We start from the raw sequence: 12,309 nt of genomic DNA on the forward strand, positions 1-12,309 counted from the left end.
CTCCCCAGCTAAGGCTCGCGGGCTTCATCGACATGGCTTAGTTGGCGGTCAGCCGGCAATAGTGGTCGTAGCGGTGGTTTGGTACTGCCCTCCGCCTCCGGTAATAGCATTATGATAACGCGTCGGGGCGGAGCTTGAGCGCAAGCGCTGGGAGAGGACAGGCGGATGGCCCTTTCCTAGAGGAGTGGTTCCCTGGGGTAGCTTCCGTTAGAGCAGAACAAAGCAAGCCAAATCGAGAAGCGCCACAACTGAGCTCGCGGAGACCCATCACGCGTCGTCGCGCATTTCATCGCATAGACAACAGCGGCGGCAGCAGCAGCAGCAGCAGCAGCAGCAGCAGCAGCAGCAGCAGACATCGACGAGGAAACCGCGAGAGTATAACGACGCTCAGCCGTTGATACACAGACCGAAACAGCCATTCGCATATATACAGCAACGCATGCTGTACATTCGAAGTAATACCAACGTACATTGACAACTGTCGCAAGCTGCATTGGCCTACGAACACTGTTGCCAGCACCAGGACTGTCCGAAGTATTACGTCAACGTCGTCACTTGCCGCCTAGCAGCACTAGTCCACCTGCAGCTGCTATTAATTGAGCTTGAAGACTGAATAGCTGTGACAACGTGAACACTGTGCAGTGAAAATCATCTGTGTGTGTGTGTGCATTTGAATGTCTATGTGCGGGTGTCTGTGTGGCTCGTCCTGAAGAGACCCTACAACAAAGGTCGTCGGAGAATTATTCAGGTTATTTCAATTCTTGATTATATTATTCCGATGTGCTTTTCAAACCTCAGGACTATATTCGGTGATAGAAACGCACACGCAGCTTGACGTGCGCGGCCAGCGAACGAAGCACTAGGCTGACAGCAGCAACGCTGCCTGACTCTTATTGCTCTTCTTAGATGATTCGTGAACATTGTGCAATTAACAGTGGTTCCCGTTAAAACTAGTGAAGTAGATTGCTCGTATTATCAGCATATATGCCCGTATCTGCAGTCCTATGCAATCGCTAGCGATCTGCTTAACATTAGGGAGGTCGCTTTTGGAACAGCGATACCACCTCACCTAAGCTGTCAAGTTCTACTCGCTCGTACGACTTCATTGCCCCGCTGGTTGAGACAATTAAGCTTAGGCGACGGTAAAACAACCGAACGGGATGATGCCACGCACGCTTCTTGTGGCGCGCGAGGCGCTGGGCGTCCTCAATAGGATGGACCGTGAAAGCGGGACGACCTCTCGAGATATAAACTCCACGGAACTTCACAGCCAGGGCGAGGTGACCGGCGATGACGAAGAGGAGGAAGTCGACGTTGATGTGGTGTCCGAACCGGACGACAAACCGCTTGACTTCTCGTTAGCAGCGCCCACACAGTCGTCGATCTTGGCAGGCGGAACCAGTCAAACGATGCTATACGGTGAGTACAGCAACGTCGATATAATTATTACACACATATTGCACGATGAAGTATAAGATCAGGATATTGCGAGTCTAGGGCTCGCTCGTACGCAGCCGAAGTCCTGCCGAAGTGTCGGTAGGTCCGATGAGGCCTGTTATATTATTATGGAAACGTTCTTCGGCTTTGTACGACAATTGGTGCTATGTAACTTAAATTTATTTGAAGAGAAATGTTATTCTGAATCGGCTTAGAAATGATATACCACATTAAATGGTATTCAACACAGTCAGTGTGCCCCCAGTAGAAATGGCTGTCCTGTATATCGTTTGTCCAAACTCGAACACATATCATATAGCTAACTGTAGAGGAAGGTTTTTCAAGTTTAACTTCGACGTCTGTCTGATCTCCCATATGGATACTAAAAAGGAAGATGATTTTAGCCAAGTATTTGTGTTAAATACATAATGGCCTAATTGTCAGCAGTCACCGTTTAAATTTTTTATCTTTATAGAGTTATTTAAATTTTTTTTATCTATAATTTAATTGTTTGCGGCAAAGTGGTCGCTGGTAAAAGTCCTTCCGATTGTTGCTCCTGCTGCGACATCGATGACTATTTTGACCAAATAGGGACCGTTGACTGTGATTGCTTTCCTATTACGTATAAACTGCGTTCGTTCGAACAGGGGTCCATAGGGGTGCCTCTTTCTTGTCTAGATAAGCCAAAAACAACGGTGGATACCATTTCGATCCAAACACAATACGGCACTGTAAATTAAATGTAGTATGTATGCTGATACTGAACTACCACATATCTACATGTATAACATAAATAGTTACTCTTTCGCCATTTAGTTACATGGCAGTAGAAGAAAAGTTATAATGGGTCAAGCATTTTTTTCGGTACCTGTTTTCATGACGTTTGGCATTTTTACTATAAAAAGTAAAAGGCAGAGTTATAATTCTATGAAATAGGTACGTTGTTGTTAAAAGTTTAGCTGTTCGGGTCGAGACCGCCAACTGGGTAGTCTGTGTAGATCAGAAAGTACTTTATTACCGAGGGTAATGATAATGGGGCCTTAAATAAGAAAAACATTAAAATGGATAAGTGCGGTGCTAGAAATCCTATCATCCTCCTACTAGAAACCTAGCAAATAATTCCCTGGCTCGAAGGAGACCCACTCTAGAGGATAGCTAGCTCTCTCTTGAAAAAGCTTGCCTTATTAATCGTGCATCTGACCTATCATCTCGATGACGCCCAACACCGGGCTTAATTTGTCGAGTTGAAACTGACCGCTATAGTTTTTGTGCTTCTATTTCAAGCTTTTACGGGGAAGGAGGGTCGTTGCATTGAAGAACTGAGTAATGATTATTTATTAAGGCGTGTAAAAAATTTTAGCAATTTGCCTTTTTTTTGGTGGCGAAAAACAGAAACGTGCTTTTTTGGATGAAGTATTTTTTTGTTTATGAATCTATACGTTCAAGAAGCAACAGTTGCTCCGTTAAAACGTTGTCTTACTCCCGTACAGCTGTCAATAGACTATGGTGACCGTAGCAACGAGGAATCACATAATCAAGTAAACGAGCGCCAGGTCGCGTTCTCGTTGCGGTCGCCGTCATCTGTTATATCGACGCTACACCAAGCGAGTGCCCTCGACGGAGACGCTGGATATTGTAGACAAACAGTAAAGAGTATTCAATCAGATCGTGACTTTTCCCCAACGTCGCCATAAGCGCTTGAATTGACACGCTCCGGCCAGCCAACGTCTTCACCTGACGAAATGGCAGTTTATTATTGGTGCCTGCACGCACAATATTTCTAAATGAATTCCGTTTTGACAGCAGTAATAGCGGCGGCAACGTCTCAAGCGCGTCATGCTTATATATGTTATGATAACTACTTATTATTTAGTCTTACTTGTACAATTGTTCAATGTATTTATGCAGTCTTGCCTTCAATGATCTTTAACTTACTATGTATTCGTCATCTGAGTCATTGTGAAAATCGAAAGCTGGCCATGATGCGGTTAACTTGATTAGGCCATCAATAAATCGTGCCAAAGTGACCTTTCGTCAAAGACATGGTTATACCTATTTGGCGATGGTTAGGACTAGGTCATTTCGCGTCAATTAGGATATCGAATTGAGTGTTTTTAAGGCTAACTACCATTCGATAACAAATGTGTGTTGTGAAAGGCTTTCTCATCAACAAAAGCGTGTCTGTATGTGTTGATTTAGCTTTGGCAATGAGACTCTCAACCCTATTCTATTACTAACTCGGTAAAAGTATAGTCAAAGATAAATAGCCTTTATACGTACGGCCTTACATGAAAATGTTAAACCGATCGCAACCTACGTAAATAGAATTAACGTGCAAAGGCAAAGTTATACCAACTTCCAACTACTCAGTCATCACAAACGTCGCTAATGTCAAGCTCGATGTCATTTGGTCGATCTATGTATGTTTCTGTGTCACTTAACATACATAGACCCAGCATTCTACCTTCGGATGCTCCGCGAACTTCAACTCCAGTTCCCCAGCCAAGTAACAGGGGGCAGTCCGACAACACTGTCCAATCCAGACCTGCCACCTGCCACCGGACTCCATCTGCTATCAGCTGGATTTGCTGGATTCGGACATGCCCCTGAAACGTCAGACGGTTCCGAACGATCATCAAGTCCACCTTCACCATCTCCACCGCAACACAGTCCACCACCGTTAATGAGAGTGCTGCCAGCATCTCATAGTCATCTTCTGCATCCGAGCAGCAGTGGCAATGGTATACAGTCGTTGCAACAGAAGCTCAGTGAAGCAGTTGTCAAACAGCAACATCGACAACAACACGGGACAACTGACAATAGCCGAAATGGTGGCCATGCTGGACCGGTCGGCCTAGCTACCCCACCAGGCGGCTTGGGCGTGCACCAACTTGGTGCGCGATTTGGTGCTCTGGCAGCAGCCTCGAACTCCAACAACTTCAGTATTCGTGCCCTACTTGGCCTCAACACGGAAGCATTCACCTGTCACGTTTGCCAAAGGCAATTTAGGTAAGTAAACAGTCATAATGCATTTTTGAGCTTTTGTGACGAGCCGGTAAATCGGAATTCCGACAACCTAAATTCGTATAATAACAGCATTAACATGTTTATTTTTCATATATATATATATATATATATATGTTTAAACAGGATTTAAACAATTACAAAGAACAGTACATCACTGTAGAAATATTCATACTTCATTTGATCTGGCGAGCTCATCTTTATTTTTACTTGGCTTGTCAAGTTCTTCCTTTACCAAGCAATGCTTCGAGAGGTATAGAGAGGTTGTTAATTTTGTTCACTTAGCATGAATCCTGCCCAAATATCAATAATATATTATGATTGCATTACCTAATAGCTGGTAAAAACATTCTAGTTATCATTGTATGGCCCGACCGTTATTGGTGCAATATAGATTTGCTTTCAGTCATTTTTTAACTATACACCTAAACAATCTGGTCACAATATGCATTCAAGAAATAGAACACGGCAGCGTCAATAACAACAAATGTCCTAGTTAGCTCTCCTAACGACGTAATAAGCCTTTCACGCTCCAGCAGGCTCGTGGTCACTACAGGTGGCCAAAATCGGTCCTGTGTCGCATATATGCAGAGATCGCTTGCCCAAAAAAACATGATAAAGATTTCCGGAGCTGTGTATGTAGCCGAGTAGCTAGGCACTAATTGTCGCAGCTTCTAGTTAGTTAGTCAGTCAAGTCCAGCAAAAACAATAATAACAACAACAACAACAACAAAAGTGGTTCAATATAGATGGGGCATAGCTGACCGACGCACTGCCCGATTGAAGGGCATATCAAGACGAGTATCTGTGCGCTAGCATATACTTTGTATAATCGATAGTCGAACGTGCACTAACTAGTCAGAGTGCAAATGTTGGGCTTCTGCATTTCGCCCAATTGGGGCGTATCAATAATTATAGTATTTTATCTAAGCTAACATAAATAGTTCTTCGGCTGCTGGACTGTTAAAGCCTACTCAAGACTTTATTGACGCGCATGTTTAGATATGCGCGTTAAACAACCTGAACTAGCAACCTCCCGGTCCTAGCGTCCACGTACCATATCCTAATAGAATGGATAATGGCTTCACCTGAATTTCGAAAAGAGATAGCGTGAACACTTTTATAAATTAGCCCTTTTGTTAAAAGTAAGAGCAAACGAGATCTGTCGTAAATGACACAAGTTCTCAAACACTACGGAATTCAAATGTTGTTAATGGGTCCCAAAAGCACCATGTAGATTAGGTTTGCTGTCTGCATTCGCCATGTTTGGTGCTTAGCACGCATAACGGGGCCCGATTCCATTGAAATCAAGCTAAATAAAGGGACATTTGATTTATTCACACAGAAAGAGTTCCGTACATGAAATAGTAAGTGTGCTATAGAATTTTTTAATTTCTATTTTAATTATCCTTTTATATATAATCGGGTTTGTTCACATCGGTTATTGATAGACCAGGCTTATCTGCCCAAGTGGGTCCCGTCGAAACTAAGAACTCGTTCTACTGAACGAATACGATCCGATTTAATAAACAAATGTCGAAAAGGAATATAAATATTACATAAGACATATTCATAGACATACATGTACATTGTTGACGTTTGTGTTTCGTTAGCATTATGGTGCCGTTATGAGAACTGCTCTGCTCATAGTAACTACCATTTGGTAACAAAGCAAGTAGCATCGTAACATCTTCCCTCGCTGTGTATCAATACCAAATGCTGAGGTTGATGTTACAATCAAAGCCAATGTGATGTTTTCTTCTTCACGACGGGGGTTTCTGTTTGTGACTACTAGCCATCAGCTAACCCCCGCCTACGGCCAGTGTTAATTCGTACCCGTTTCGGCTCTCTCTCTCTCTCTCTCTCACTTTCTCGATAGAGCGAATTTGCCGACCGACAGAGCTTGTCGCTACAAGGTGAGCTGTTCGCTATGCAGAGTCGCTCAAGTCGAGACGCGCCTCTATCGTTACCCATGATACTCAATTGAAATATCTTCTATTTGTACGAAAACGAGCACCAACCGAGAGCTTGCCGCTCCATTGAGATGCAGATTGAACGCGCCAGAGTGATGGATCCGGCAGATGAGCTTCCCTGCTGAAAGCGACCATCTATGTATCGTATTGGTGGAACGCAGCGACCGTTTTTGTTCAGTCCATCTTGTCTCGTCATGATCGTGGTTTCTATCATCGTCATCACCGTTGCAATTTCCTGCACAATCTGTGCCAAAGCCACGTATCAATAGAGAGGCATGCACATTATTCCCACACAATAGTTATATAGCGGCAGGAAGCTTTTACACTGCCACGATCGGGGCGAGGATGGCGCTGGGCGCGTTTCTTCTGCGTCATGCATGCAATCCTTGCAGTGTGTATATATCATAGCACGAGAGTGACACGAGAGAATGGCCATACGCGACGACGGCAGGACACCGATCTCGATGTCCCCGCAGCGACCACATGTCATCATTATAAGGGACGGCCTATGGCAGTAGCGTCGTCCAGGCGCGCCGGCCCACTTTCATTCAGCAGTAACCGACTCCTCACCGTCGATGATTACCGAACGTGCCACACGTAGTAGTCAATTGATTTTAGGCAGTAAACGCTGACTATCCAGCAGGATATGCCTCTGTATATGTTTATGGCATAAATTCGGCGGTTGAATAGAAATTTTTTTTAGTCAAAATATTTACTGGTGAAGTTTCGCTCGATCCACTTCAGAGCTTTTCTAGTTTGCTTGAATCGAGCAGATATCAATACAGGTTGTACTACTAAAGAGCTACGCAAATCGAACCTCGTGGAAGTTTGTAGGATACATTTTTTAGTTCAAGCTAAATCTCAATTAGAGTAAATGGAAAAACAAGCAAAATCTATAGGCTATGTTATACAACTAAAACATCAGGCTGAATGTATCATCGAGACGCAAGATGTTAGCAACCTCACTGCCTAAATGGAGCATAAGGGAATGGAAAAAAATTATTACCGTGACATTCCAAGAGCATTACGACTGGCGTAGTTCTTTCTATCTTGCTCGGAGCGAGGCTGACAAAAGCCAGGGTTGAGATAACATGTTTGTATCGCAGGTGCGCAGATGCTGGTCGAAGAGGTCCTTTCTTAGGCACGAATTGTGTGTGTTAGGTACAGTTTGCTATTGTCGCATTTGCGATTAGGCTTAAATTGTAGAATGGCTATAGGCTACCTTCTTCTGGATGTTGTTCCGCGCGCAAATTGCACAACGCTGCGCGACGAATCACCCGCCGCTACCTCGATACGCCATTGCCATCAATGCTGGTTCGTGTGTTTGGCGAGTTCCACCTCTAAAACGTTGTTCCTAGTTGGTCTAGCACAGCCTGGACATTCGTACATGGGCTTGGAAGTAGGTATATTTGGTATAAACTACATATGTATATCTAAGCGCATATTTCCTTACCCGAAAGGTTAGCTCGCAGTCGAGCATGACGTGCACTGGCTGTTAGAAGGAGTCGAGTTCCTCCACGAAGCTGAAGACGCTAGTAGCTGGTCTGTGTCATGTGGCCAGACTGGGCTAAAGACGTCGACCAAGAATGTACGGCCATATCACTGCACGACTGCACTGTTGTCATTGTGCACAGCACATACTGTTCAGTAGGACACAAGTCGTGCCTTTCGAACAGGATGGCGAAGGATGCTTAGCGCGGATTTGCTCAAATGGAAGGTAGGAAAGGCAACGGGGGGAGTCTGTATGTACATTGCGAATCGCATAGAAGCATTGCACGTGGCCGTAGCGAATCGCACAAGAGCTCAACGCCGAAGCCAGCAGCCACAGCGCTGATGGTCATAGTGCCAGTGTTATCGATCACAGCCTTGCCCAACGCGGCTAAAATCCTTAGAATCATACTATATGTATATATATATATATATATATATATATATATGCACCCTATAAGAATAGATATGGGCCAGCTATAGACATTAATCTGAACCACCCTAGACAAAGTGTGTGTGCGACTATTGTCTGCGTCAGATTATAGTTGAAAATTGCTCTGTCCTCATATACAAGCAGAGAGAAAAAAAAGTGAGGGTACGCGGGGAGAGAAGAAGGACGCTTCGCGTAAATCTGCGTAAAACGACTTGATTATACCATGAGATGAGACGAGATGACACTGTGGTGTAGATGCAATGCAATGGGTGACAGTTGAAGTAAATGGCGCATTTCCTTTGACACGCGAACCAGAATGCGTAAATAAGCGGTACACAGCTCCGGCTAGGAGACTAACGTCATATAGAGCGATATTTTGTAGCTCTTCCATCCATATGTGAAGAATGGCAAAGGACATCGTAGCAGAACAGCGTTAACTGGATGATCATGTATCGTTCGGCTCGATTCTAATCTAACGGCGCTCTGTTTCTGATTGCAGCACCTCTGGAGGACTGCAGTCTCATCTACGGCGCGGCTGCGGAATCGATCCTCACGCGCCAGCGTCGCCATCGGCGCCGTCTAAGATGTTCGAGTGCAAGCAATGCGGGAAATGCTTCAAGCGTTCGTCGACGTTATCCACGCATTTGCTTATCCATTCCGACACACGGCCGTATCCGTGCGAATATTGCGGCAAGAGATTCCACCAAAAATCCGACATGAAAAAGCACACCTACACACATACAGGTACGTAGGAAAATGGCTACTGATTTTCTGATCTAGCAGACTTTAATCGTAGTGAAACATTATCCGTTCCATAGGTAAACTATGTTGTATGCCATAGCAGTACTAGCTGGCTCTACTTCAGCATGCATAAAAATGTTCGTCTGTGATCAGTGTGTGTGTGTGTGTGTGGCAAAAACGATTAGAATCTAACCCAATGTTTCCATTGGCTCGTCTATTACAGGGGAAAAGCCGCACCAATGCACAATATGCGGTAAATGCTTCAGTCAGTCATCAAATCTGATCACGCACATGCGAAAGCACACTGGCTTCAAGCCGTTCACCTGTCGCATCTGCAATAAGGCGTTCCAACGCAAAATTGACCTGAAGCGGCATTGCGACACAAAACATGATCCGAGCTCGGATCAGTTCGAGCCGCAGGGCCACAGCGCACTGATGGGTCGCAGTCCCCCTTCGACTCCGACGGCCTCTGTCGCCAGTCAGTCCCCGGTCCACGGTGCCTTCACAGAGTTGCGTCCACCAGCTACCGCAGAACTGTCCCTCTTTAGGCCAATTTAAGTTGCAAACATCCAGCAAACGCCTCCGGTAATCAATTAGGCAAGATATCGACAATAGCGGTCCGCAGGTCAAACGTCGTTTGGAGGCCAACGAACGCAGAATGACGCCTCACGACAGCGGCAACAATAACACCGCCAACAACGACGGTGGCGACGACGACGACGACGACAACGACAACAACAAGGGAATAAGAAGAAGAATTCTAAGACTAAGGACAAATGATAGACGGGTCTGTTTATTGTTAACCCCGCACCATGTGTAGAGGCCTAGGCAGTCCTTAATAACCATAAGCAGAACTTGTAGTCGTAGCAGAAATATGTACGCAGTCATTATAGTAAAGAAAGATGAAAATGCCAAATTTAATTACCTAATGCTATTTGACATGCCAAGTAAATGCAGACGCGATAGACGACGTGTTCGGTCTTAATCACTGGACAAGTGACAGCATCTCAGCGCGTGCCGGGTACGTAATAATTTCCAACAAATCAAGCTAAACGGTGGCTATACGTTCACAACTGAGACACTATTTTATCGAACGATTGCTGCTACTGCTGCTAGTTTCTCCGAAACCGATCGACATTAGTTTGGCCGTATTGTCCTGAAGTAGTGAAAAAGGTACGTGTAATAGGACGAGGACACAGCAGAAGCAGCAGTATATGCATGGACTCAAAGCGAAACAAAAAAAATAACGAAAGAAAGAATATGTTTGAGAAACTTTTGTGTCTGGGCTTGTGTGTGCGAAAGATGAAGTACCTCGATGTGTTCGCTTGTACGTCTGAATGACAATAATGGTAACGATGCCCATGATGGATGTTTGAAATCATCATGACCTGTGACATCTAGCGTCGAACGAATGGAAAATATCGGATTTTCCTAGCTGAGTTGAGTGGTGCTGCTATCTGTGCAAATACACTAAGGATGCACTGTTGATAATAGTAATCTACTCATCGTTTTCGGATGAGCTGATAGTATACCACCAGATCATCCGCGCATTTATATTCCTATGCTGATAATTATGACAAGACAATAGTTTGCTATCCCTCAGGGACCCATTCATTGTCATTGTTATCACTATCCCATGATAATATGTAACGATGCTGATCCAATGGTTAATTTGTCTTCACATTTCGATAGTCGACCATTTTCTCTAAATGTGCATTTTGCATAGCAACAGTTTCTGTGAATACTTCAGACATCACGCCGAGAGATACGTTAAACATTTCGTCACGTTTGTTTTGTATCATATCCTCACGATGCGTCTGTTTTGGCCCTTCATCGTGAGGCCCCGAACCACTATGTCTACCCCTTCGATACACACACACACACACACACACACACACACACACACACATCTAACGAAATGAAGAGAATAAATAGATCTGACATGTGAAGAACGCGAACATCGTTCATGATCTCACAATATATGCAATGATCATTTGTTTACAAACTCAGTCCAGTGTAAGAAAAAATTGTACCTAAACACACGTCTGTAACTGTCAGTTAACTGTCGTGTTATTAAACTAACACATGTGCTTTCGTTTAGCAGCAGCAGCAGCAGCAGCAGTAGTAGCGGTAGAAGTAGCCGTAACTTTAGCCGACTAGCTTACCGATTACCTAATTATGATATTATTATAGACTGTCGTGTCCTGATCACGGTCACCCATGGATGACGACGACGCGCCTGTGAGAAGACAAACGCTGCCAATAGTTGACAGAAGAAGAGCATTGCGACCGTAGTAGCCGAGATAGGCAGGCAGGCAGGCAGACATTTTCTAGGTTCGACTCGTAAGGCATGAAGCGTGCGAAGAGGGTACACAAAGCATTTGTACGGTGCCATTCTATCCCTAATAACCTCATACTATCGAATCGTCCATTTTCAGCGTCAACTCTGTTCTGTACGTTTAGTTTGTGCAAATCAAGTTTGTTCCGAAAGCGTATGTGTAACATACAAATAACCCTTTAACTAATCACCGCCGAAATAAGGAACGAGTAAAAGGAGGACAACAATAGGCTGATGGGAAACGGTCGGCTGTGAGTAGCCATCTAGTCCATAAACGACGGATATCAAAACGTTGTTGTAATATAACATTGCCAAAGCCTAAACTAATTATAACAATAATAATTATAATAAAACTAAACTATGTTTCTCAGGTATATTCACTTAGTTGTCATTGATGAACAATATGGCGACCCATATGTCATGTGACGTTTTCGTGTAGACTGATTTTAGATACGTTTTCCTCACTTGTTGCAGTTACTTTGTTTCAAGTTGAACAATAAATGCCCTTCACTAGATACTGTGCTTAATAAGTACTACTCTCCATTTCCAATTCTATCCGCCATAGTCGGACTTGGTATTTTGTTGCAACAACACTTACACCCGATAGAATCTGATTGACGTTGGTGTGCGCTTTCGCTGATCTAGCCTCGTTTTCTCGAGAGTAGTATTTTAGCCGTGAGCTGAGCCGACGCAGACCCACCGTACGGAAGACACGCCCCCGAGAACTGCCTTTTTCAGTTGTGTTTCGACATTTATTCGTGCGTTCGTATAGCATAAATGTGAACGAAATCCATATGATCCTCCCGCTTCGTCATCACTGAGCTGAAATTTCTGCCTCGTTTTATGTTTTCTTTTTTCGCTCCCATTTCTTCCAC

General features: G+C 44.2%; 1 protein-coding gene across 2 annotated transcripts; it reads left to right on the forward strand.

Moving 5' to 3' along the window:
- The first annotated feature begins 232 nt into the window (after window positions 1-232).
- On the forward strand, window positions 233-11,808 carry LOC111242874 (uncharacterized). 2 transcript variants are annotated; one of them, XR_002670188.2, is made up of 5 exons: window positions 233-1,419; window positions 3,888-4,446; window positions 8,855-9,099; window positions 9,320-10,117; window positions 11,290-11,808. XR_002670188.2 is itself a non-coding variant. In XM_022787791.2 (4 exons), exons 1-4 carry the CDS (start codon window positions 1,161-1,163, stop codon window positions 9,652-9,654), a joined length of 1,398 nt encoding a protein of 465 aa, XP_022643526.1. In that variant the 5' UTR covers window positions 233-1,160; the 3' UTR covers window positions 9,655-11,808. The 2 variants fall into 2 exon arrangements, 1 of the variants encoding a protein (XP_022643526.1); XM_022787791.2 differs by having other exon boundaries at window positions 9,320-11,808.
- The last annotated feature ends 501 nt before the right edge of the window (window positions 11,809-12,309 follow it).

This window comes from Varroa destructor, unplaced genomic scaffold (genome assembly GCF_002443255.2).
Source record: "Varroa destructor unplaced genomic scaffold, Vdes_3.0 BEIS01000001.1, whole genome shotgun sequence".
Taxonomy (NCBI): Eukaryota; Metazoa; Arthropoda; class Arachnida; order Mesostigmata; family Varroidae; genus Varroa; species Varroa destructor.

Coding starts and splice junctions, on each gene's coding strand:
- LOC111242874 (XM_022787791.2), top strand. CDS start 1,161: ATGATGCCACGCACGCTTCTTGTGGCGCGCGAGGCGCTGGGCGTCCTC. Junction 4,447..8,854: donor GTTTGCCAAAGGCAATTTAG/GTAAGTAAACAG, acceptor TTCTGATTGCAG/CACCTCTGGAGGACTGCAGT. Junction 9,100..9,319: donor GCACACCTACACACATACAG/GTACGTAGGAAA, acceptor CGTCTATTACAG/GGGAAAAGCCGCACCAATGC.